This window comes from Mus caroli, unplaced genomic scaffold (assembly GCF_978045245.1).
Source record: "Mus caroli unplaced genomic scaffold, Mus_caroli_1 scaffold_4, whole genome shotgun sequence".
NCBI lineage: Eukaryota > Metazoa > Chordata > Mammalia > Rodentia > Muridae > Mus > Mus caroli.
In genome coordinates, this window is record NW_028227259.1 from 33,485,747 (window position 1) to 33,510,621 (window position 24,875).

At 52.4% G+C, this 24,875-nt stretch overlaps 1 protein-coding gene across 4 annotated transcripts; it reads left to right on the forward strand.

Annotated features, from left to right (window-relative positions):
• The first annotated feature begins 32 nt into the window (after positions 1–32).
• On the forward strand, positions 33–23,161 carry Cad (carbamoyl-phosphate synthetase 2, aspartate transcarbamylase, and dihydroorotase). 4 transcript variants are annotated; one of them, XM_021162100.3, is made up of 45 exons: positions 33–388; positions 593–732; positions 3,440–3,569; positions 4,082–4,224; positions 4,386–4,527; positions 4,838–5,009; positions 5,185–5,370; positions 5,498–5,610; positions 5,877–6,022; positions 6,227–6,358; positions 6,494–6,727; positions 6,834–7,055; positions 7,200–7,388; positions 7,628–7,752; positions 7,888–8,018; positions 11,391–11,503; positions 11,676–11,920; positions 12,094–12,340; positions 12,799–12,897; positions 13,060–13,284; positions 13,371–13,553; positions 13,712–13,930; positions 14,216–14,383; positions 14,988–15,170; positions 15,261–15,365; positions 16,529–16,768; positions 16,956–17,037; positions 17,228–17,394; positions 17,489–17,653; positions 17,814–17,945; positions 18,166–18,367; positions 18,661–18,851; positions 18,933–19,073; positions 19,241–19,342; positions 19,738–19,834; positions 20,143–20,193; positions 20,481–20,525; positions 20,626–20,795; positions 20,883–20,957; positions 21,340–21,552; positions 21,761–21,886; positions 22,032–22,187; positions 22,276–22,377; positions 22,561–22,655; positions 22,765–23,161. In XM_021162100.3, the coding sequence occupies exons 1-45, from the start codon at positions 70–72 to the stop codon at positions 22,865–22,867; spliced, it is 6,966 nt and encodes a 2,321-aa protein (XP_021017759.2). In that variant the 5' UTR covers positions 33–69; the 3' UTR covers positions 22,868–23,161. The 4 variants fall into 4 exon arrangements, with proteins under 4 accessions (XP_021017759.2, XP_029333210.1, XP_021017757.2 ...); XM_029477350.2 differs by having other exon boundaries at positions 20,629–20,795; XM_021162098.3 differs by lacking the exon at positions 20,143–20,193.
• Positions 23,162–24,875: the final 1,714 nt, after the last annotated feature.

Here is a 24,875-nt window from a genome sequence, read left to right on the forward strand (position 1 = left end):
AGCTTGACCGGCTGGTTTGGGAGGGTCGGGTTACTCAGGCCTCCAGGTTTGCTGCTGTGCAAACACCCCATGGTCCCGCCCCTGACGTGCCCGGCCCCGCCCCTCACGTTGCCGGCTGCTTGCGCCGTCGCAGTCGTGCTTCAGCTCAGTACGCTTAGGGCTCTGGCTTGCGGCTCCCGCCTGCTCTCCAGCGCCCCGCGCAGCGAGCCACGTGGACCAACTCCGGCGCGCGGTGTTCGCTTGGTTCCAGTGGGGCTCGCCGCGCCTCCCGCGTCTGCGTGCTTGCCCTGTCTCAGCTCCGACCCGATGGCGGCCCTGGTGTTGGAGGACGGGTCGGTGCTGCAGGGCCGGCCCTTTGGGGCCGCTGTGTCGACTGCTGGGGAAGTGGGTAAGCAAGCCCGGGCGGGCTGCCGATCCCACTCTACTTAGCCTGTCCACCCCGCCTGCACACTCCTCTCCCCGAGTCGATACCTCCAGCCCAACTCCCTTTCTCCACTCACGACCGAAGCAGTCATCTCCTCCGGGATTTGCTGCTCTTGGGGCAGTGTTCCGATGGGTGCCCTTGCCTGAACTCAGCCCTGTCTTTCTTCAGTGTTTCAGACCGGCATGGTCGGCTATCCAGAGGCCCTCACTGACCCTTCCTACAAAGCTCAGATCCTAGTGCTAACGTATCCTCTCATCGGCAACTACGGCATTCCCTCAGATGAAGAGGACGAGTTCGGCCTGAGCAAGGTAGTCACACCCAATGCTTTCACTACATCCCTTCTCAGATCAGAAGTTAGCGGTGAAGTGACCACTGACACTGCTAGACATCCTGGAGATAGCAGCTATACACACTAAGGCGACCGTGGTTACAGGGTTTCTAGGTACCTTGAAAGGCAGAGAGCTGAAGTACCCTCTCTGAAAGCCATGTGTGTAGTGAAAGCATGGTCCAAGAAAAGTGACAAAGGGTTTATGGGAGCAGTTATCAAAATTGCAAGGGGTGCAATTTCTAGTTATCTTGGAAGGACCAGCAGAGTCCTAGGGGTAAACAGTCCTTACAAATTCTGCTATTCTTTAATACAGTGGCTAGCTCGGCACTCACTGCGTTAAACCATATGAAAATTATTGTTGCTACTTCATAACTGTAATTTTGCTATTGTTGTAAATCGTAGTGTAAATACCTGCTATTTCCCAAGGTCTTAGGCAACCCCTGTAAGAGAGGCAGGCGGGGGTCGAGACCTACAGGTTGAGAAACACTGTTTCAGGCAGGCTGCTATAAATCGGTGAGAAACTGGAAACTAGAAGGGTCATACCCCTTCTAAGACCAATTGTAGCAGTGATGTTGGCCACCATCTGGACTCCTTACTTGGCCTAGTTTCATTTTTTGCTTCTCAGTAGTGTTTACCTTTAGATAAACTCAAATATCCTCACACAGTAAGGCCCCCCTTCTGTGAAATCTGGAAACTATTGCTTCTGAGAGTTAAGGCTAATATCGACACAACCATTAAGATAATAGAAGTCACCATAGCCTAGATGCAGTATTCCACAAACCGTGCTTAAGCCTGACTGTGGGCTTATAGAAGTCTCACTATGTAACCTTGGCTGGCCTGGAACTCTCAGATCTACCTGCCTTTGCCTCCCAAGCTGTGATAATAGTTAATGTGCCAAGCAGATCCTTTAATTCTTTGGTGTTTGTTGTTGTTTTTGTTTTGTTTTGGTTTTTTGTTGTTGCTTTGTTTTTTGAGACAGGGTTTCTCTGTATAGCCCTGGCTGTCCTGGAACTCACTTTGTAGAGCAGGCTGGCCTTGAACTCAGAAATCCACCTGCCTCTGCCTCCCGAGTGCTGGGATTAAAGGTGTGCACCACCACCGCCCGGCCCTTTTTTTTTTTTATAAATCTTTTTTCTTTGCCTTTTTTTTTCTTTTTTTAAAAAAATTTTTACTAGATATTTTTGTTATTTACATTTCAAATGTTATCCCCTTTCCTAGTTTACCCTCCAAAACCCCCTGTCCCCCCCTCCCCCCTTCCCCTGCTCACCAACCCACTTACTCCTGCTACCTTGGCCCTGGCATTCCCCTACACTGGGGCATCGAGCCTTCACAGGACAAAGGGCCTCTCCTCCCATTGATGACTGACTAGACCATCCTCTGCTACTTATGCAGCTGGAGCCATGTGTATTCTTTGATTGGTGGTTTAGTCCCTGGGAGCTTTTGGGGTATTGGTTCCTTCATGTTGTTGTTCCTCCTAAGGGGCTGCAAACCCTTTCAGCTCCTCTCTCTTTTTTTTTCAAGACAGGGTTTCTCTGTCTAGCTTTGGCTGCCTGGAGCTCATTTTCTAGACTAGGCTGGCCTCACTGGCTTTGAACTAATAGAGATCCTCTTGCCTCTGCCTCCCTAGCACTGGGATTAAATAGGCATGTGCCACCCCCTCCTGGCTACAAGGCAATATCTTAAGAATTTGGTTAATATGTTAAGTTGTCAAAAATTGAGACCCCTGATAGATGCAGGGTGAATGAGACCTACAGCCCAGTGCATTTGCTTTGCCTGAAGATGTGTACCTGGGTCTCCACCTGGGGAGGGCCAGCCAAAACACCCTTCAGATCCCTGAAGGCTGCAGCTTATATAGACTTTCAAACTCAACCCTCCTGCCTCTGCCTTCCCTGGTGCTGGGGCTGCAGGTGAGGGGTTGAGGCATAGACATTTTTTATTCTTTTTATTGTGTCTTTGTGTGTATATGTGTGTGTTGTTTTTCAAGACAGTTTCTCAGTGTAGTCCTGACTGTCTTAGAACTTTCTCTAGACCAGACTGGTCTCCAATTCTAAGTTCCAATTAAAGGTGCAGCACCACCATGCTCCTCCGGCTTTGTTTATTTTAATGTTCTATGCAAATCTCTTATTACTTTGTCTTTATCACACCCTATAATTATTACCGAGTTTGTTCATATTACCTTGTTAGTTTCTGGCTACCTGAGGTGGAAGTTTGCACTGTGAGGACAACAAACCTTACCTTTCCTCACTGCCTTTGTTCAGTGCCTTTGTCTTGGCGTCTGCTACAAGGCCTGCATCTAGTGAGCACACAGGAAATGCTTGAGGATTTAGTCTGTCATGTGCAAGAACATATTCAAGACACATTGTACATAGCAGTGAAGTAGAAAAAGGTTCATTCTTGGAAGGGAGATGATGTAGATAATGTAGAAGTGGGGGTGTTCGGAGAGAGGATTCGGGAGCTCAATGCTAACAAAGGAAAGCCCCATTTTTCTGTTCTCTGGCCACGCTAGGCCCATGTTCAGTGTTTCTTGTGGGACAATGCAAAGTTGGTAAAGGGACTGTCTGCAAAGCAGGGAGTGCTTAGGATATTGTAGGAATGATACACTGTCCTGTGTGGCCAGACAGTGGAGGGGCATGCCTTTGAGAGCTAGCTGTCTCTGAGCTAACTCCTCACGGTCTCTTCTTCTGTAGTGGTTTGAATCCTCGGAGATCCACGTGGCAGGACTTGTAGTGGGAGAATGCTGTCCCACGCCCAGCCACTGGAGTGCCAGCTGCACCCTGCATGAGTGGCTGCAACAGCGTGGCATCCCCGGCCTGCAAGGTACGAGAGCAAGCACTGGGGTGTCTGGGTAAAGTACCCAGTGCATAGATGGAGAGAATCAGGGAGGTTTCTGGGGTCTGTTAGTTTTGTGTAGTCTGCTCTTTTTTTTTTTTTTTGGTTTGGGATTTTCAAGACAGGGTGTGTATCATATAGCCCCAGCTTGCCTCAAACTCAATGTGTAAATAGCCAAGGATGGCCTCCTGTAGCTTCCCAAAGTGCCTTCCCACTACCTTGCCCAGCTTATGTTCCTACTCCTATAGTAGTATTGTTTGCCATGTTTGTCTTCTTCTAGAAGTTATTTTCAGTAATTGGGGCTATGTAGATCGTGGTTCAGTTTGGATGTCATATTTAGGGCAAGACCACTTCATGGCAGTGTCCTTTCATCAGAGTGGTCCAGAATTTTGATGCCTGCCTGTAGAACAGTTGCGATTGATCAGGTCTGAGGAGGAGGAGTGTTCCTGGACACCCTCACTGGTGACTGTCCATCATCTGAGGCGGTGCTGTTTTGACAGGAGTGGACACTCGGGAGCTGACGAAGAAGTTGCGGGAACAAGGGTCTCTTTTGGGGAAGCTGGTCCAGAAAGGGACAGAGCCGTCAGCCCTGCCATTCGTGGACCCCAATGCCAGGCCCCTGGCACCAGAGGTCTCTATTAAGGTACAGAGGAAGAGACTAGGACATGTTTGCAGGTGGAAGACCAATGGTTACTTTTCTGGCCACAATTGGGGCAAACTCAAGGACTTCAAAGATGGGGTTTGGTGTGAGCATGAGTTAGACGTGCTGATCACAGCTGCCAACTGTTGGTCTTGTCTCCTCAGACTCCACGGGTATTCAATGCAGGGGGTGCCCCTCGGATCTGTGCTCTGGATTGTGGCCTCAAGTATAATCAGATCCGATGTCTCTGCCAGCTTGGGGCTGAAGTTACCGTGGTACCCTGGGACCATGAGTTAGACAGTCAGAGTGAGTATCTGGGACCTGTGCAGATGAGAGGCTTGGGTCTGAGCGGAAGAGCTATCCCTCAGGACAGCTGATAAAAGTCAGGATAGGTTGCAGGAAGGAAGGCAGAGACCAGGAATTTCACTTCCTCGGTCTGGGGTGGGTGTGTGCTTTTATTTTACAAGTTTAATTATTGTAGTAGCGGGTGTAAGTGCGTGCCCCAGCACAGCTTTAAGGAGTCTGATCTCTCCTACCATGGATTCTGGGGATGGAACTCGGGCCGCCAGGCTTCACAGGTGGTGCTTTGGGTGTCAACCTTTTCTGCCCATTCCAGAATATGATGGTCTCTTCCTAAGTAATGGACCTGGTGACCCTGCCTCTTACCCTGGTGTGGTGTCCACACTGAATCGAGTCTTGTCTGAACCTAATCCCCGACCTGTGTTTGGAATCTGCCTTGGACACCAGCTGTTGGCTTTAGCCATCGGGGCCAAAACTTACAAGATGAGGTAGGGCTTGTGGGAACAGAAGGAGCCCACGCTTAACAGTGTCTTGAGAGCTAGGGGTTATTGGTGTGGAAACAGTCATCCAGCTATCGGGAGCAATGAGATCTAAAAGAGCTGAGTTTTGGGTAGCAGGGGGAGAGGTTGGCAAGAGGGGTTGTGACTCTGCCCCATTCTCCAGATACGGAAACCGAGGCCACAACCAGCCCTGTTTACTGGTGGGCACTGGGCGCTGCTTTCTGACGTCCCAGAATCATGGGTTTGCGGTGGACGCAGATTCGCTGCCAGCAGGCTGGGCTCCTCTGTTCACCAATGCCAATGACTGTTCCAATGAAGGCATAGTGCACGACAGCATGCCGTTCTTCAGGTGAGCAGGGGGGTGCTGGGGGTGACCAGCGACCGTGAAGATGGGAAAACAAGGCCCAGCGTTGAACCTCTCTGAGGCAACGGTAGCTCTGGCAGTGATGTCAAAGGTTCTGTCATTCAATCTCTAGTGTCCAGTTTCACCCAGAGCACCGGGCTGGCCCTTCAGATATGGAACTGCTCTTCGATGTATTTCTAGAAACTGTGAGAGAGGCTGCAGCTGGGAACATTGGGGGCCAGACAGGTAAGCCACTTCATAGAACTAGTATGTGGACCTAAGAACAGGGCTAGCCCAAGACTAGTCTAAGAGAGACATACTTGAAAAACTAGATATGTGAGGGAAGAAGAGAGACAATGAACTGTGGGCAGTTTGTGCCATTTCTGTGTAAAGGAACTCCAGAGTTAGGGGATCTGGGCGCTCTCCCTCTCTGCTTTCCTGGAAGTGAGGGTCTAATGGGGATGACTTCTGGAATTCGCTCACCCTGACACTCCATGATTTTGCATCCACAGTAAGAGAACGCTTGGCTCAGCGCCTCTGTCCCCCTGAGCTCCCCATTCCTGGTTCTGGGCTCCCGCCACCACGAAAGGTTCTAATCCTAGGCTCAGGGGGCCTCTCCATTGGCCAAGCTGGAGAATTTGACTACTCGGGCTCTCAGGTAAGGCGAATGGCCTCCCGCTGGGACCTGACCCATTGAGTCTTGAGGAGCAGGAGGAGGAGATGGATTGGGTCTACGGGTATATAGATGTTGAGGGCAGGAAGGATAGAGGTCACTTACTGAGGGCAGAGTACAGAGAGGGGAAGAAGTGCCTAAGTCCTGTCTTTTGTAGAAGAGGCTGACCAGCCATTTTTGTCCTGTTAGGCAATTAAAGCTCTAAAGGAGGAAAACATCCAGACATTACTAATCAACCCCAACATTGCCACAGTGCAGACCTCTCAGGGACTGGCAGACAAGGTCTATTTCCTTCCCATAACACTTCACTACGTAACTCAGGTATGGCTCAGATAAGGATGGGCTGGGGGGAGGGACCTCTTGATGGGCAAGGGGGCTTGCTGGTCACTCTGGGCGCTTATAAGCTGCTTTGATCTACTCTCCCCTAATGCCTTTGACTCCTACCTCCTGCCTCAGGTAATTCGTAATGAACGCCCAGATGGTGTGTTACTGACTTTTGGGGGTCAAACAGCCCTGAACTGCGGTGTGGAGCTGACCAAAGCTGGGGTACTGGCTCGATATGGGGTCCGGGTCTTGGGTACACCCGTGGAGACCATTGAACTGACTGAGGACCGACGAGCCTTCGCTGCCAGGATGGCTGAGATCGGAGAGCATGTCGCCCCCAGTGAAGCGGCAAATTCTCTTGAACAGGTTTGTTAGGTGTTTGGGTAGAAGTGGAATGATGTCATTTCCTCTGAATCTTATTTCTTTTGGGTCCAGAAATGACTTGTTGGTTCATGTCTCCCACTCACTGCAGGCTCAGGCAGCTGCTGAGCGACTAGGCTACCCTGTGCTGGTGCGAGCAGCCTTTGCCCTGGGTGGTCTTGGTTCTGGCTTTGCTTCCAACAAAGAGGAACTCTCAGCTCTTGTGGCTCCAGCTTTTGCCCATACCAGTCAGGTGCTGATAGACAAGTCTCTGAAGGGCTGGAAGGAGATTGAATATGAGGTGGTGAGAGACGCCTATGGCAACTGCGTAACGGTGAGTGCCGAAACACGGGTGGTCTGCATGTTCTGAAGTTTTGGAAAAGCAGAGATCCCTCTTCAGATATAGCAGGGCCTGGGGATGTAGCCTCCTGGGCCTTTTGACCCCCTTTATTGGTGACCTCTGTGACCCCACTTGTAGGTATGCAACATGGAGAACTTAGACCCACTGGGCATCCATACTGGTGAATCCATAGTGGTGGCTCCGAGCCAGACACTGAATGACAGAGAGTACCAGCTTCTGCGACGGACAGCTATCAAGGTCACTCAGCACCTGGGCATTGTTGGGGAGTGCAATGTACAGTATGCTTTGAACCCGGAGTCTGAGCAGGTGAGTCTGATACTGAGGCCTTTATACCTTGGTCTGTGGGCCTCAAGCTTAAGAGGTTTCTTGGCCCTGCTCACCCTAGAGTGAAGCCAGGATTGTCATGGTTTGGTTTGGGTTGGAGCTTGGAGAGGCCCTTTTCTCTCTCCATCCCTAGTAGAGGCCCAATCATTTCTCCTCCCCTTTTTGAGCCCTTTTCTAGGCCAGGTGTCAGTGACTTATTCTCTCTGTTCTCCAATTTGCAGTATTACATCATTGAAGTGAATGCCAGGCTCTCCCGAAGCTCTGCCCTGGCCAGTAAGGCCACAGGCTATCCACTAGCCTATGTGGCAGCCAAGCTAGCATTGGGCATTCCCCTGCCAGAGCTCAGGTATAACTTGGGGAATCCTGGTGTTAAGGCGAGGGGAAAGTTGAAATTATTCGTAAAACTGGACCTGTGAGAGGGACTGCAAGCTCACCCTATATATTCTTCTGTCTTTTTGGCACCCAACTCGTTCATGCTCAGAAACTCTGTAACGGGAGGAACAGCGGCCTTTGAGCCCAGCCTGGACTACTGCGTGGTAAAGATTCCTCGCTGGGACCTCAGCAAGTTCCTCCGTGTCAGTACGAAGATTGGGAGCTGCATGAAGAGTGTTGGTGAGCGTCCTGCTAGAACCAGGAGAGCAGGGGTCCTCAGCTTCCCTAATGCTGCGGTCCTTTAATACAGACCATTAGCTGGACATGGTGGTCCATGCCAGCCCGTGCCTAGAATTCCAGCACTCAGAAGGCAGAGGCAGGTGGATCTGTCAATCTGAGAGTAGCCTGGTTTGTAGAGCCACTTCCAGGGTGGCCAAGGCTACATAGAGAAACACTGTCTTGGAAAGCAGGTGTGTGTGTGTGTGTGAGAGAGAGAGAGAGAGAGAGAGAGAGAGAGAGAGAGAGCTTTCTCAGAGATAATGGGTACGTTTCAAGTTAGTTATCCTCACTAGGAGCAGGGGACAAAAGTCATCTGGAAGCAGGTGTTGGAATATAGTCCCTGGGATCAGGTTATTTGATCTCTCTTATTTAACAGACATGTAATTTCGGGGAGGGGGGCTCAGGAGGAAAGTGACCTGGCTTACAGAATAGTGAGGGGTCAAAGCAAAAGCCAGATCTTGCTGGTTGTGAACCCATCATTCACTATGTCTTTCATCTTCCTTGAGACACTTCATCCTCATGACGTGGCATCTCACTTCCAGCGCCATTGTTAGGTTGATAAATTCCAGTGACATTTTATTCACTGTTTAAATATTTTCAGGGGAAGGGTTACTGATGCTTTCCTATAAATCCTTTATTTTTTGTTTTTTATTTGTTTTGGTTTTGTTTTGGTTTGAGACAAGTGCTGGAATTAAAGGCGTGCACCGCCACTGCCTGGCCCTATAAATCCCTAATTCTTAAAATATATTGCTCTTTGTGTGCAAAGTATATGTGAGGGTGGAGTGTGCATACCACAGTGCAGATGTGGGAGTCAGGACAAATTGTCAGTTCTTTCTACCTTTATGTGAGTTCTAGGAACTGAACTCCGGTCACCGGGCAAGCTCCTTTCAGTGACCAGAAGTCAGCATGGTGCTAGCCATTCTCAGCCTGTCTCCTCCTCTGGCAACAACTTCTAGTATCTACAGTGGAATTTGCTTTTAACACAGAGTTAAGATCAGAGCAAGATAGCAACAGTTACCTAACAAAGAGCTGAGACAGGAGTGTGAATTCAAAGCCAGCCTGGGCAACTGAGTAAAGTCTATGGTAGCCTAGATAATAACCACAAGCCACTGCCTCAAAAACAGAACCAAAACACCCACAGCCTGTTTAGAATATTGTGTGATGGTGAGCGGTGAAGCAAGCTGGAATCCAGCTGATGTGCTCTGCAGTGTCTCTGTAGTTGCTTTGTCTGAGAGAAGCAGGCACAGGTGCCCCCAGCCAATTTGGATAAGCATGTCACCATGTCTCCATTTAGAACACAAGTGGCTTTTAAACAAGTAAGTCTGAGCTCAGATATTGTTTCAGAATTAGTAGAAGTCCTCCAAGACTGCCAAGATGTTCCTTCTGGAGATGAGTTTCTGTTATATGAAAATGATAATAAACATGGGAGCGGAGCCATAATTAAGTTGTGGCTAAAGTAAGTGGATTGGAAACAGGATAATGAAAGATTGGTTGATTCCCAGCTGAGACTTTGAAATGTCTCTCACTCCTCCCAGACTTCTCGAAATGCCATCTTCTCCCTGCTAACTTTTATAACTTTCTTTGTGTATTTTGATTTTGTCTTTTTGAGACAGGCTCTAGCTGTGTTGCCAGCTATTCACTTTATAGATGAGTTTGGCCTGGTGTGCACTAAGTAGCCATACACTGCATACACTGTCCCCAAAGTCTTACAGTCTTCCTGCTTCAGGCTCTTGACCGCAACCCCCCCACCCCCACCCACCCCCACAAGCTGTCACTATATAGCCATAGCTAGCCTGGAACTTGCTTTGTAAAAGCAGTAAACCAGGAATTGTTGTAGTGCTTAGGAGGTTGTATAGCCGTGTGGGGAAGGGTTTCTGATGGGGGCGGGGGAGGGCACAGAACCGGTATGTATACTACAGTTGTCTATAAAACATATACAGGGGGAGAATCCAGGAAGAAAACCCCATCCTGTGTGGGTGTGGGTGGGAGTGGTATGTGGGAGCATGTAAGGCCAGAGGACAGAACCAGGTACTGTTACCCTTTTCTCCCCTTCCCCCCCTTTTTTTCTTTTTTCTTTTTTTTTGTTTTTGTTTTTTGGGTTTTGTTTTGTTTTGTTTTGTTTTTTGAGACAGGGTTTCTCTGTGTAGCCCTGGCTGTCCTCGAACTTACTCTGTAGACCAGGCTGGCCTCGAACTCAGAAATCCGCCTGCCTCTGCCTCCCGAGTGCTTTCAAGACCTGGCCTGAAACTGTTTTAAGATAGGCTGGCTGGCAGGCCGGCCAGTGCCCTGAGGACCTGCTTGTTGCCATCTCCAGCTCTAAGATGATAAGCTTTGTCACCACACCTATCTTTTGTGTGCGTTTTGGAGCTTGAACTCAGGTTCTAGGCAATACATCACTGACTATCTCCTTATCCTCAAATCTGTTTTCACTCATTCATTCATTCATTTTGAGGCAGGGTCTTTCTTTGGCTGTCCTGGGACTTGCTTTGTAGACCAGGCTAGCTTTAAACTCCACAGAGATCCATTTGCTTCTGCCTCCTGAGTGCTGGGACCAAAGGTGCATACCACCCATGGGGCCTTAAAATTTTTTTTTTTTTTTAAATGCAGTTGGCAGCTGGTTGGTGGTGGTGCACGCCTTTAATCCCAGCGCTTGAGAGGCAGAGGCAGGTGGATTTCTGAGTTTGAGGCCAGCCTGGTCTACAGAGTGAATTCTAGGACAGCTAGGGCTAGGTAAAGAAACTGTGTCTTGGGGATGAAGGAGCAGGAAAGAGAAAGAAGTACATTTTCTGGTCATCCCGACTTTTTAATGTGCTAGGATGAAACATTCCAGATGGTACCATCGTGATGTGAATAAAGCCAGTCAGACACCTGGACAGTCATCAGTAGTTGGGGCTGCTGCTATTAAGTAACAAGTTCCAGGATCTACAGTCCCATTTTACACACTCACAGGACAGGCTGTGTCTGTCTGGAGAAATGGTAGGAAAAGAGATTGTGTTTAGGCTTCTTTCTTCTTCCTTTTTGTTTGTTTGTTTGTTCGTTTTGTTTGTTTCTCGAGCCAGGAATTCTCTGTAACAAGCCCTAGCTGTCCTGAAGCTCGCTTTGTAGATCAGACTGGCCTGAGACTCACAGAGATCCGCCTACCTCTGCCTCCCGAGTGCTGGGATTCTAGGCATGCACCACCATGCCCAGCTTGCTTTTAGGTTTCTTAACGGTGAAGCAAGCATCATAAGACACCACCACCATGGGCCTTGAGAACCTTTCAAAGATCCAAGTGACAGCCATGAGTGTGTTAGGTATCCCCACATCTACCTGCCCTCCATCCCATTCTTCCAGGCGAGGTCATGGGCATCGGGCGGTCCTTTGAGGAGGCCTTCCAAAAGGCCCTGCGCATGGTCGATGAGAACTGCGTAGGCTTCGACCATACAGTGAAGCCAGTCAGTGACGTGGTAAGCAGCTCTCCTCTCCGAAAGCACCCTGACTTGGGCCCTGCTCCATACCACCCCTTGGCTGGTTGACAGTAATGGCAGCAGTGTTCACATGATTTGCCATTCCTTATTTCCCTGGCTGTATTTTTTTCCACCCCTGCACTGCATCTGCGTCTGTGCTGTTCCCCAACAGGAGCTGGAGACTCCAACAGATAAGCGGATCTTTGTGGTGGCTGCCGCTCTGTGGGCTGGCTACTCTGTGGAGCGCCTCTACGAGCTCACCCGCATTGATTGCTGGTTCCTGCACCGGATGAAGCGCATTGTGACCCACGCCCAGTTGCTGGAACAACACCGTGGACAAGCTTTACCCCAAGACCTGTTGCACCAGGCCAAGTGCCTCGGCTTCTCAGACAAGCAAATTGCCCTCGCAGTCCTGAGGTCAGAGATGGTGGTGTGGGGAGGGAGCTTTTGCCTCGGGAGGCCTGTTGGAGGGAACCTTGGAAGTTCTTATCTTCATCTGCCCTTAGGATTTTTCCTTGCTAACCCTGCCCTAGCGCTTGCCTAAGTCAGTCTATACTCCATTCCCACATCTGGTCTTTCTCTTCCTTTAGCACAGAGCTGGCTGTTCGGAAGCTGCGTCAGGAACTGGGGATCTGCCCAGCGGTGAAACAGATTGACACAGTTGCAGCTGAGTGGCCAGCCCAGACAAATTACCTGTACCTGACATACTGGGGCAATACCCATGACCTCGACTTTCGGGCACCTCACGTCCTGGTCCTTGGCTCTGGTGTCTACCGGATTGGCTCCAGCGTTGAGTTTGATTGGTGTGCTGTGGGTTGCATCCAGCAGCTCCGGAAGGTCAGAGGCCCTCTTCTCTGGTAGTTTTCCTGTTCTCTGTGGTGTTTGCCTGTCCTCCCACAAAAGATACTGGATCTTCCTGTTCATTAGGAATTAATACAAGTCCTATATAAACAACCTCTCTCTCTGCCAAAATCTCATCCCTAACATGTTATCTACCTATGTTTATAGCTGTTTCACGGGAAACAGGCTGGCTGGCTGGCGGGCTGCATTGGGGACTTTGGCTTAGCTTCTCTATGTCCTTCCTCTAATGTATGAGTGCTCTATCTGCATGTAATCCTGCAGGCCAGAAAAGGGCATCAGATCTCATTACAGATGGTTGTGAGCCACCACGTGGCTGCTGGGAATTGAACTCAGGACCTCTGGAAGAGCAGCCAGTGCTCTTAACCACTGAGCCATTTCTCCAGTCCCTGTGTGCTTCTTATTAATCCCTAATGTATTTCACCCCCCTCTGGCAGATGGGTTATAAGACCATCATGGTGAACTACAACCCAGAGACAGTCAGCACCGACTATGATATGTGTGACCGACTCTACTTTGATGAGATCTCTTTTGAGGTGAGACGGATAAGGGCTACCAAGGTACTTAGGGAATGAGTGGGATAGGCTGGGCAGTCAAAGATTCCTTGGTGCTTGGCAGGGGGCGGGGAAGGAGGGTGAGTGAAGCACACAGCTTCCTTGAGCCTTTTGGTTGCCTTGGGTTCCTTTCCTGTACTACAGGTGGTGATGGACATCTATGAGTTAGAGAACCCCGAAGGTGTGATCCTGTCCATGGGTGGGCAGCTGCCCAACAACATGGCCATGGCTTTGCATCGGCAGCAGTGCCGAGTGCTGGGCACCTCCCCCGAAGCCATCGACTCAGCCGAGAACCGATTCAAGTTCTCCCGGCTCCTAGATACCATCGGTATCAGCCAGCCTCAGTGGCGAGAGCTCAGTGACCTCGAGGTGGGCTGGGGTCTGGCAGGAAGCTGTGGGGTGGATGTCGCTTGTGGGTGAGTGTGAGCACTCCACTGACCCTCCTGTCCCTGCAGTCTGCTCGCCAGTTCTGCCACACGGTTGGGTACCCTTGCGTAGTGCGCCCCTCCTATGTGCTCAGTGGTGCTGCTATGAATGTGGCGTACACCGACGGGGACCTGGAGCGTTTCTTGAGCAGTGCAGCCGCCGTCTCTAAGGAGCACCCCGTGGTCATCTCCAAATTCATTCAGGAAGCAAAGGTGAGGGTCTCCCCACCAGCCCCAGGGGAGGCTGTGCACTCGCTGGGTCACAGGCACAGTGGCCGGGAGGGATGGCTTGTGTCTGACAACGCTGTTTCAGCAAAGGGCGAGGAGAAAATGACCCTGTCCTACAATCCCGCTGCCTGTGCTGCCTCCAGGAGATCGACGTGGACGCGGTGGCCTGTGATGGCATCGTGTCGGCCATTGCCATCTCTGAGCACGTGGAGAATGCAGGTGTGCATTCAGGTGATGCCACACTGGTGACCCCCCCACAAGACATCACCCCGAAAACTCTGGAGCGGATCAAAGCCATTGTGCATGCTGTGGGCCAGGAGCTACAGGTTACAGGGCCCTTCAATCTGCAGCTCATTGCCAAGGTAATAAGTCGACAGGGAGGGACAAAAGCCTATGTTCTCTGCTGGCCCCGCTGCCACAAAGCCCTGCACTGTCTCCTACCCTCACTCACTTAGGCAGCAAAGCTTGGGAAGGGCTCATGTCTAGAGCCCACTGCAGTGTCAGGACCGGAGCTCACTGCGGTTTCGGAGCTGGTCACAGTCATCCGGCCGGTTACTCAGTCGAGAGAGAGGCTGACACCCAGGTCACTAGGGTGGTTGTCAGCACACCTGGGCTTCACAAGGCCTAACCTGAAGTTCCTTCCCTAGGATGACCAGCTGAAGGTTATTGAATGCAACGTGCGTGTATCTCGCTCTTTCCCCTTCGTGTCCAAGACACTGGGTGTTGATCTAGTAGCCTTGGCCACGAGGATCATCATGGGGGAGAAAGTAGAGCCCGTGGGGCTCATGACTGGCTCTGGAGTCGTGGGAGTAAAGGTAAATTGGGCGATGGGCCCTTGAGCCTGGTGTACAGGTCCCCTAATTGGTATAACAAGCTCGGGTCAAAGACTAGATGGTTCTGTAAGGTGTGGGACACGTGGCTGCTTTATCTAATTAATTTATATTTTTGAGCTACTGGAGACTCAAACCCATGGCCTCAGGCAAGCGTGCTGCTGCTGAGCTAAGGAAGAGAGCTCAATGAACAGACACACCCACACAAGGCATTATTGCCCAACCATAGGATGATACGGTGGTCATCATCCCTTAAGAGTTTACCCTGTAGGAGGCAAATGAAGTTTGGTTCAAAAATAGCTTGTTATAGAACAGTCTGTGATACACCTACATAACTGAATTATAAACCAAATGTACAAGGAGTTTGGAGATGGGAGGTGTTGTTTCTAGAGTGTGTTTTGGGAGACGGGGTGGTACTGGAAATGAATCGCAAGAATGGTAAGGCTGTTGGATTTGCAGAGCTCCTTGGGCCTGGTTCCAGGGCCAGAAAACAGCCAGAGTAGAGGCCAGCCCTTCTGTGTGGGTGTGATGGGGACAGGGCTCCTTTTCTGCCCCGACTCCTGACTCTTCTACCCTGTTGCTCCCCCAGGTACCTCAGTTCTCCTTCTCACGCTTGGCCGGTGCCGACGTGGTACTGGGTGTAGAGATGACCAGTACTGGAGAGGTGGCCGGCTTTGGAGAGAGCCGTTGTGAAGCCTACCTCAAAGCCATGCTCAGCACTGGCTTTAAGATCCCAGAGAAGAACATCCTGCTGACTATTGGCAGCTACAAGGTACCAAGGCCACCCGGGAAGGAGGGAAGACACATGGCGCACGGCTTCGGCTGTCTAGGCTAGGACTCACTTGCCTCTGCTTGGTTTCAGAACAAAAGTGAGCTGCTCCCAACTGTGCGGTTGCTGGAGAGCCTGGGCTACAGCCTCTATGCCAGCCTGGGTACGGCAGACTTCTACACTGAGCACGGGGTCAAGGTATGTCACTTGCCACTGTCTCGCAGGCCCCAAAGGAGCCTCTCCTTTTCCCTTTGCCCCAGGGTAGAATAAACAGGGTGTGTTTCTCGAAGGCTCTTCTGCACTGTTAAAAGTTCTTGTGTTTTGTTTTGGCTTTCTTTCCAAGTCTTGTGCATGTGTACATGTGTGTGGGTTCGTACTGCTATTAATGACCTAACTCCGCTCACAAGGGAGAAATGCTTTTTCAGTTGAGAACTATCCCTTGCCAGTAGCAAACAGAGGCAGCCTTTTGTCCCAGGCCTATGGACTCAGGCTAGATCTGCTTAGATAGGTCTTCCCGACTGTCTTAGTCAGGGTTTCTATTCCGGCACAAACATGACCAAGAAGCAAGTTTGGGAGGAAAGGGTTTATTCAGCTTATCCTTCCATGTTGCTGTTCATCACCAAGGAAGTCAGGTCAGGAACTCACTCGGGAAGAGACTTGGAAGCAGGAGTGGATGCAGAGGCTGTGGAGAGACACTGTTTACTGGCTTGCTTCCCCTGGCTTGCTCAGCCTGCTCTCTTATAAAACTCAAGACTACCAGCCCAGAGATGGCACCACCCACATCGGGTCCTCCCACTCTTGATCACTGTACTAGCTGGTTTTGTGTCAACTTGACACAAGCTGGAGTTATCACAGAGAAAAGAGCTTCAGTTGGGGAAATGCCTCCATGAGATCCAGCTGTGAGGCATTTTCTCGGTGAGCAAGGCAGGGGGGCCCCTTGTGGGTGGTGCCATCCCTGGGCTGGTAGTCTTGGGTTCTATAAGAAAGTAAGCTGAGCAAGCCAGGAGAAGCAAGCCAGTAAGCAGCATCCTTCCATGGCCTCTGCATCAGCTCCTGGTTCCTGACCTGCTTGAGTTCCAGTCCTGACTTCCTTTGGTGATGAACAGCAGTGTGGGAAATGTAAGCTGAATCCTCCCCAGCTTGCTTCTTGGTCATGATGTTTGTGCAGGAATAGAAACCCTGACTAAGACAATCACTAATTGAGAAAATTCCTTACAGCTGGATCTCATGGAGGCATTTCCTCAAGGGAGGCTCCTTTCTCTGTGATACGCCAGCTTGTGTCAAGTTGACACACAGAACCAGGCCGCACAGTGACATTTTGGGGGGTGATGGTAGCCTTGACCTCTGTTCTGGGCTGGCAGGTAACAGCTGTGGACTGGCACTTTGAAGAGGCTGTGGATGGTGAGTGCCCACCACAACGGAGCATCTTGGATCAGCTGGCTGAAAATCACTTTGAGCTAGTGATTAACCTGTCCATGCGTGGGGCTGGGGGTCGGCGTCTTTCCTCCTTCGTTACCAAGGGCTACCGTACCCGGCGTCTGGCCGCTGATTTCTCTGTGCCTCTCATCATCGACATCAAGTGCACGAAACTCTTTGTGGAGGTAACACAGCCCCAGGTGCCGGCTGGGGTGATAGGGGACGGCCGTGCGTTCACAGTAAAGCTTGGTGACTCCAGAGGCCGGGAGGTGGATGGAGAACAAGAGTGTGGGTTATGGAGAAATGGGTCCTAACTTCCCAGGGTCACCCACGCTTCCCTTAAGTCTGTCCTGATTTGCTTCCCACTTGCAGGCCCTAGGCCAGATCGGCCCAGCCCCTCCTTTGAAAGTGCACGTTGACTGCATGACCTCCCAGAAGCTAGTGCGCCTGCCCGGTGCGTGAGGCCTTTGGGGTGGTAAATACTGCCGCAGGACTGTCTGCCTGGGGTTACAGAACTGTGCAGGCCCTAGAATCGCTCTTGGTGTGAGCTCCCTCTTCCATGGTGCTCTTCATTGGGAACGTGTATCAGTGGCTGTGGCTTTTCTCCCACGCCAGCTCTGATCTCGCCCCCAACTTTCTCCTAGGATTGATTGATGTCCATGTGCACCTTCGGGAACCAGGCGGGACGCACAAAGAGGACTTTGCCTCAGGCACAGCTGCTGCCTTGGCTGGGGGTGTCACCATGGTTTGTGCTATGCCTAATACCCGACCCCCCATCGTTGATGCTCCTGCTCTGGCCCTTGCCCAGAAGGTGAGCCGCTACACCCCAGAGTGTTGGTCCCTTACTGACTTACCTGGGCATAGATGCCAGCAAACCTGACCTCGTGTGTATGTCCCCTATCTAGCTGGCAGAGGCTGGCGCCCGCTGTGACTTTGCCTTATTCCTTGGAGCCTCATCTGACAACTCGGGGACTCTGGGTGCTGTGGCCGGCTCTGCAGCAGGCCTGAAGCTCTACCTCAATGAGACCTTCTCTGAGCTGCGGCTGGACAGTGTGGCCCAGTGGATGGAGGTAAGCGGGGTGTCACCACATGCGCTCTCTCGGCTTGAGACCTCATCTACCTGAGCTGCCAGCAGAGAGGATTTCAGGGGTTTCTGAGGACCCTGGGCTCTGATGAGTGCAGCAAGACAAAGGCTCAGCACTTTCTCTCATCAATTCTCTCTGTCCCCAGCATTTTGAAACCTGGCCTGCCCACCTCCCCATTGTGGCCCATGCAGAGCGGCAGAGTGTCGCTGCGGTCCTCATGGTGGCTCAGCTGACCCAGCGTCCAGTGCACATATGTCATGTGGCTCGGAAGGAAGAGGTGAGAGTGCATCAGAGCTCCTGGTACCCCTGTCACTTTCCCAGGAAGACCAGAGGTTACTGACAAGTCCTTGGAGGCAGGAAGGGGTGGGAGAGCCCAAGGGCAGTACCTTTGGCACATTTGGCCCTCACTGTTCTGAGAAAGAATGCCAAGCATAGAGACTCGGAAGGGCAGGGTGTGTCACGTCGGGGACCTCCTGTGGATTGCCCTCTCTCCCCAGATCCTGTTGATTAAAACTGCAAAGGCGCAGGGGCTGCCAGTGACCTGTGAGGTTGCCCCTCACCACTTGTTCCTAAACCGGGAAGACTTGGAACGCCTGGGACCTGGGAAGGGAGAGGTCCGTCCTGAGCTTGGGTCCCGAGAGGATATGGAAGCCCTGTGGGAGAATATGGCAGTCATCGACTGTTTTGCCTCAGACCACGGTGAGAGGGCCCAGCGCGCATCTCCCGCCTCAGTATGCTTGTGCCCCAACTCAAGCTGTGGGGCAGCAGCTCTAGGAAGAAAGCGGCAGCCAGGCCGGAGCTCTGAGGTCCTTAAGCACAGGGATTGACAAATGCCAATGGAAAGAAGGAATGAGAGGCTCTGTGTCCCCAGAGGACAGCTGGGACAACAAGGCCGCGGGGTTGGTAGAGAGGACCATGGCGTTGCTCCAAGTGAAGTCTTGGGATGAGGTGGCTGAGCCTGCCTCCCAGAGTGATAGCTGTTTTTCTCACAGCTCCCCATACGTTGGAGGAGAAGTGTGGGCCCAAGCCTCCACCTGGCTTCCCGGGGCTAGAGACCATGTTGCCGCTGCTGCTGACAGCCGTGAGCGAGGGCCGCCTCAGTCTAGATGACCTGCTGCAGCGATTGCACCACAACCCTCGGCGGATCTTCCACCTGCCTCTCCAGGAGGACACCTATGTAGAGGTGAGCGGTCGAGGGCCTGGGGTTGGTGAGAGCTCCACCCTCACCGCTGTACTCTGTGACTTGACCCTTGACCCTTGACAGGTGGATCTGGAGCATGAGTGGACAGTCCCCAGCCACATGCCCTTCTCTAAGGCCCGCTGGACCCCATTTGAAGGACAGAAGGTGAAGGGCACAGTGCGCCGTGTGGTCTTGCGAGGGGAGGTCGCCTATATTGATGGACAGGTATGTGTTTGGTTCCTACCCAAGGGTCTCAGAAGTGACCTCTTAATCCCTGTCCAGTATAGTCCCACTGCCCTGTGTCCCAGGTGACACTTTCTTGCTGGTGTCTGCTTCTCTACGAGTCTCTGTGAACTCCCTGCTCCTTCATGCTCTTTGCCTTCCGTGTTCAGGTGCTGGTACCCCCGGGCTATGGACAAGATGTACGGAAGTGGCCTCAGGGGGTTGTTCCCCAGCCCCCTCCTTCAACTCCCGCCACCACCGAAATCACCACGGTAACTACCCTGCCCCTAGGCTGGGTCTGGCCACCAGCCCAGGGGTGTGGCCTAGGGCAGTTCCAGCAGCAGTTCCATTGGTGGGAAGTGCTACACTTGATAGTTAAAATCACTATACCTGCCTCCCTGTCCACTGCCAAGTGGACTTAGTTTTCAGTGTAGGAAGCCAGCTCTGAGAATCACAAGGCTGGTGTTCATGTGTCTGCCCAGGCCTCGTTGCTAGATTGTATGCACCTCCAACAGGCCAGTGTGTCTGCCAGCGGTGACAGCATGTGGGGAGGCTGCAACGGTGCAGAGGTGGGGTGGGGTGGACCACCTCTGGCTTCTCCCAAGGGACAGTGTGTGGCCAACACGGATCAGTAACTTCTCCTCATGCTGGGCCATATCCATTGCAGACACCTGAGCGACCCCGCCGAGTCATCCCGGGCCTTCCTGATGGCCGCTTCCACCTGCCACCCCGCATCCACCGGGCCTCTGACCCAGGTCTGCCAGGTAAGAGAGGTCGCTGTGGCACGGAGCAGGCTCTTTCCTACTGACTTGTATAGGGACAGATGCTGTTCCACATAGCCTGATTGATAGAGGGATGGGATCTGTTCTACATCGTGTCCTTAATAGGCTAGGGTTGGGGGCCCAGTTACCCAAGAACTAACTGATTTGGGCTCTTCTCAAGCCTCTCTTTCAAGTCCCTTTCTTGCCACACCCTCTTGCCCTTGCACCTGTCCGATCCACTGTACCCTACTGAAGTAGTTACTGCAGCAGGAAGTAGCCTCTTCTCACAGGCCTTTTTCTGTTGTGGGCAGCTATGTACCTCCGCCCAGGAGCTGGGATCTCATGGGGCAGCAGAGCATGGGGTAAATCCCACTTGCTGGTTGGTGTGAACTTGGCCATTCCTCTGCCTCAGATCCTTTATGCCAGCTGGGAAGGCCCTGGGAGGGCACACTCGGCCCATACAGCACAGCACCACAGGGAGTCCTGGGTTCCTCCCCATAGATGCTGCACCCTTCCTGCCTCCCCTAACCTGCTGTAGCACCTGTGATTTGAGGTGGCTTTAACACAAGCACTGGGAGCAGAGGTTGTTGTGATTTGGGCCCACTGCACCATAGCCACCAGGTGACCTCTGTCCTGTTGTCATTTGCAGCTGAGGAACCTAAAGAGAAGCCACCCAGGAAGGTAGTGGAACCAGGTGAGCCCACACTGATGCATATTTACCTGGGGGCCTCTGTAGTCTGATCCAAGTAGGGGGAACCTTCTGACCAGCCTCTTTTCTGCACCACCTCTCACAGCAGAGCTGATGGGAACCCCTGACGGTCCCTGCTACCCTGCACCACCAGTACCTAGACAGGCATCACCCCAGAACCTAGGGTCTTCTGGCCTGCACCCCCAGATGTCACCCCTACTGCACTCCCTAGTGGGCCAGCACATCCTGTCTGTCAAGCAGTTCACTAAGGATCAGGTACCTGAGGGTCACAAGACACACAGAGCTTGAGGGTTTGGAGTGTGGGCGGCAGGACCTGCGAGACTGACTTAAGATCCTTCATAGATGTCTCATCTGTTCAATGTGGCGCACACGCTACGGATGATGGTACAGAAGGAGCGGAGCCTCGACATCCTGAAGGTCAGGGCTGTGGCTGGCCAGCTTTGCTTCCTATGGCCCCTGTCAGCGCTGTGGGCAGCGGTCCATGGGCCTGCTTAGTGCTGCCATCTTGACCAGCACACTCGGCTTCCTCCCAGCAGTGACCCTACATATGGGGTCATCTGATCTGAATTGTGTTAGTCATGGCGAAGGGGGGCGGCGGGGCAGCCGTTGACATTTGCAATCTGGGGTTATACACACAGTCATGGCTTTAGCTCTGAGTCACGGTAGTGTGGAAATGTCGTGCGGTGGCAGGTCTCGGGAGGTTATCTGCACCCTCTGGTGTAAGTGAGAGGTGAGTGCTGCCCTGGGTGCATTCCTGAAGCACACATGCACATACCACTTCTGCTGGTCCTTTCCCCAGGGGAAGGTCATGGCCTCCATGTTCTACGAGGTGAGCACCCGCACCAGTAGCTCCTTCGCAGCAGCCATGGCCCGGCTCGGGGGCGCTGTTCTCAGCTTCTCAGAAGCCACATCCTCTGTCCAAAAGGGCGAGTCCCTTGCTGACTCTGTGCAGACCATGAGTTGTTATGCTGATGTCATTGTGCTCCGACACCCTCAGCCTGGAGCCGTGGAGGTGAGGCCAGCCTGTCCCCTCAGTACTCCCAGATGGGTGGCCGAGGCTGATCCCAGGAACGTAATGTCCCTTCCTGCCCACACACAGTCTTAGGTTGGGCTAGGTGGGTCAAGGGGCCCAGGAGACGTGGAGTGGAGGCCAAGAGAGTGAGCCTTCCAAGCTGCATTGGGCGGCCGGGTGGTTCTCCCACAGTTTCCTGTCTTCACAGCTGGCAGCCAAGCACTGCCGCAGACCAGTGATCAATGCTGGGGATGGGGTTGGGGAGCACCCCACGCAGGCCCTGCTGGACATCTTCACCATTCGAGAAGAGCTGGGGACTGTCAATGGCATGACGGTGAGGGTGACGAGGACTGGAGTCTGGAGTTGGGGGTGGGGGGCACTCTAGGCAGGGTGTGCCGTGTCCAGGAGGCTCCAGCCTTTAAAATGGCAGGAGGGGTGCCTGTTGCAAGCCCACCTGGTGACTGGCTTGCCTCCTTTAGATCACTATGGTCGGTGACCTGAAGCATGGGCGCACAGTACACTCCCTGGCCTGCCTGCTCACCCAGTATCGTGTGAGCCTACGCTACGTGGCACCCCCCAGCCTGCGCATGCCACCCAGTGTACGGGACTTTGTGGCCTCCCGAGGCACCAAGCAGGTGAGATCCTGGTGGCTTAGTCCACACCAGAGAGTCCAAGATTGGGTGGTGAGAGCTGTGCAGGGCATTCACCCAGCTCCCTCCTTAGGAGGAGTTTGAAAGCATCGAGGAGGCGCTGCCTGACACAGACGTGCTCTACATGACTCGGATCCAGAAAGAACGATTTGGCTCTGTCCAGGAATATGAAGCTGTGAGCACAAGGCCTGGGGCTGGACCGCAGGGCATCCATGGGAGAAGAGGGTGGGAAGAGGCACGGGCTAGAACGCAACAGTTCCAGGTCCCAAGGTTGCCGGGCTGTGTGTGAGTGTGCGGCGCCCCGGTTGTGTTCTCTGTGGCCATCTTTGAAGTCTCTAATGGAGTCCCTACCTTACAGTGCTTTGGTCAGTTCATCCTCACTCCCCACATCATGACCCGGGCCAAGAAAAAGATGGTGGTGATGCACCCAATGCCTCGTGTCAATGAGATAAGGTGATGCGGCCCCTCTGTCCTAGGATACCCTTGGCTGGCTGTGGGAAGGGTCCTTTGCCTGGATGGGCTCTCCAGGAGCTGGGTGGTAACGCTTTTGCTTCTCTCACAGTGTGGAGGTGGACTCAGACCCCCGGGCAGCCTACTTCCGCCAAGCTGAGAACGGCATGTACATCCGCATGGCCCTGCTCGCCACCGTGCTTGGCCGTTTCTAGGTCCCAGCTTCCTTTCTGGTCTCTTCAGGCCCAGCTGCTGGGCAAGGAATCCCGATGCACCCCCCGCACCCACCCCACGGGGGCAGCACACTTAGCAGACATCCTGGAGCATACAGATAACCCAAGCACATAGATGTACTAAACTGGGACCATGCTTTAGGCTCCAGACGAGAGTCTTTTCTGACTTGGGGATGCAGTCTCAGATACTAGGGGCCCCTCTGCCTCATCTCCATTCTTACACCTCAAATCTGTACAGTTACTTTTGTACTGACTGTAATAAACAGCCAAACAGTTCCTGGCTTGTCATGAGTACTATAGGCTAGCAGAGGATGCCTCTGGTAGGAAGACAGACAGACAGACACAGCCACACACCCCACATTGGTCTCTGTAGGGTTCCAGCTGACACTTGGTGCTCTTCATGTGTTTCTCTGACATCAAAGCTCTCCTAGAGGCTCTGGCTCATGTCCAGGCTGCTCTGGGCGAAGCGGCAGTCCATGTCCTGAGCAGTGGGGCTTGGCCTTCTTGGTAGAACACCCAGGTCCTGGTGAAAGGGAGGCCGTGCGCTGGGTGGGGGCTGCTGAGATTCATTGTCCCTCTTCCTTTCTGATGAGCTGTGCCAACACATCCTCGAACCCTTACCATGATGCTCTCCGGCTGCCATCCCTGGGGGCCCCTAGGGTAGGTGCTAAGGGGGTGTCACTCTTGCGGCTGCAGGTGAGAGTTGAGCAGCTGTTCTGGTCCATGAACTTGAACAGACCATGTCCTGTGCTCAGGGCCGTGTGCACTGCGAGTGGAGATTAAGACAATTAGCTCACCTTTGCAGTTTGTTTTCAGGCTTTCGAAACAAAGACTTGCTGTATGTTGCAGGCATGTGTGGAATGTCTTATAACTCAAGCTGTCCAAGGTTCTCAGCTTCCCTCCTTCACCCTCCCAAGTCCTTAGAGGATTTTCAGTTTTAGGTTATAAGAAAGGCATCCAGTAGTTTAAATACCTTCCTGACATTGGGACCCAGTCAGTGGTCCAAGCTTCTCAGACTCAATTCAAGAAAACAAACATCTTCCCTCTGAGTAGTTAGCACCTTGCATCAGTGGGAGGAGACTCTCCCACCCTTAAAGTGATGCAAACAGAAACTTCACACATAGTTTTCTTTCATCTCAACAGCCTTTGGGCTACTTTTTCAGCTGTGCAAACTGGCTCAGAGAAGTTGGGTGCTTGTGAGACTGATAGCCACAGCCTGCTTGACTTCAAACCCATCTTTCTATTAGAAAGGAACAGGTCATTTCTGGCTTTAAGGACATCCAAAACCAGGAGAGACAGGCTACACAGATGAAGTAGCGGGAGAGCAACTGAAGTGTCCTAAATGGAACCTGTTTGCAGAGACCATGACTCAGAAAGGGCGGGTGGGCAGGTGCAGGGCTGGGTAAAAAGATCTCAGGTACACTACAGCCTGGCAGAGGATGAAAGTGGTCTGCTGTACAGAGGTGAGCCAGGCTTGGCAAAGGGGTCCTGCTTGGTGGGGGTGGGGTTGAGATACCATAGGCTGAGATTTGTGTATCGATTCTCAAAGGAACATGGGTGCTGTTGAAGAGCAGTGGACCTAGGTACAGTTTTATGTTCTAAAGAGGGCTGAGACAGCCAAACCTGCTATTGTGTGAATGAGTCCCTTCCTGTCTTGAACCTCCTCATTCCCGGCCAATTCCCCGACCGGAGGGGTAAGCCTGACCGGCTGCAAGCAATACCACGTGAAGGATATTTCTTACCGGTACTTTGTTCCACTTAGACTGTACAAGTGTAAAACTGGAGCCCATGAGGCTGCCGCAGATTTCTGCAGAACTTGGAGCCATCCCTCCCCGTGTGGAAGCGGCATTGCTGCCAAGTGGCATGCACATTTTCCCTAGTTGCTAAGTGGTGGGAGGTGTTCCTGCCCTGCTTGCTTTGGCTCTCCTAATCATAACACAGCTCTAAATTGAATAAACTCCCCTACAGCCAGAAGTTAGGTCTTAGAATA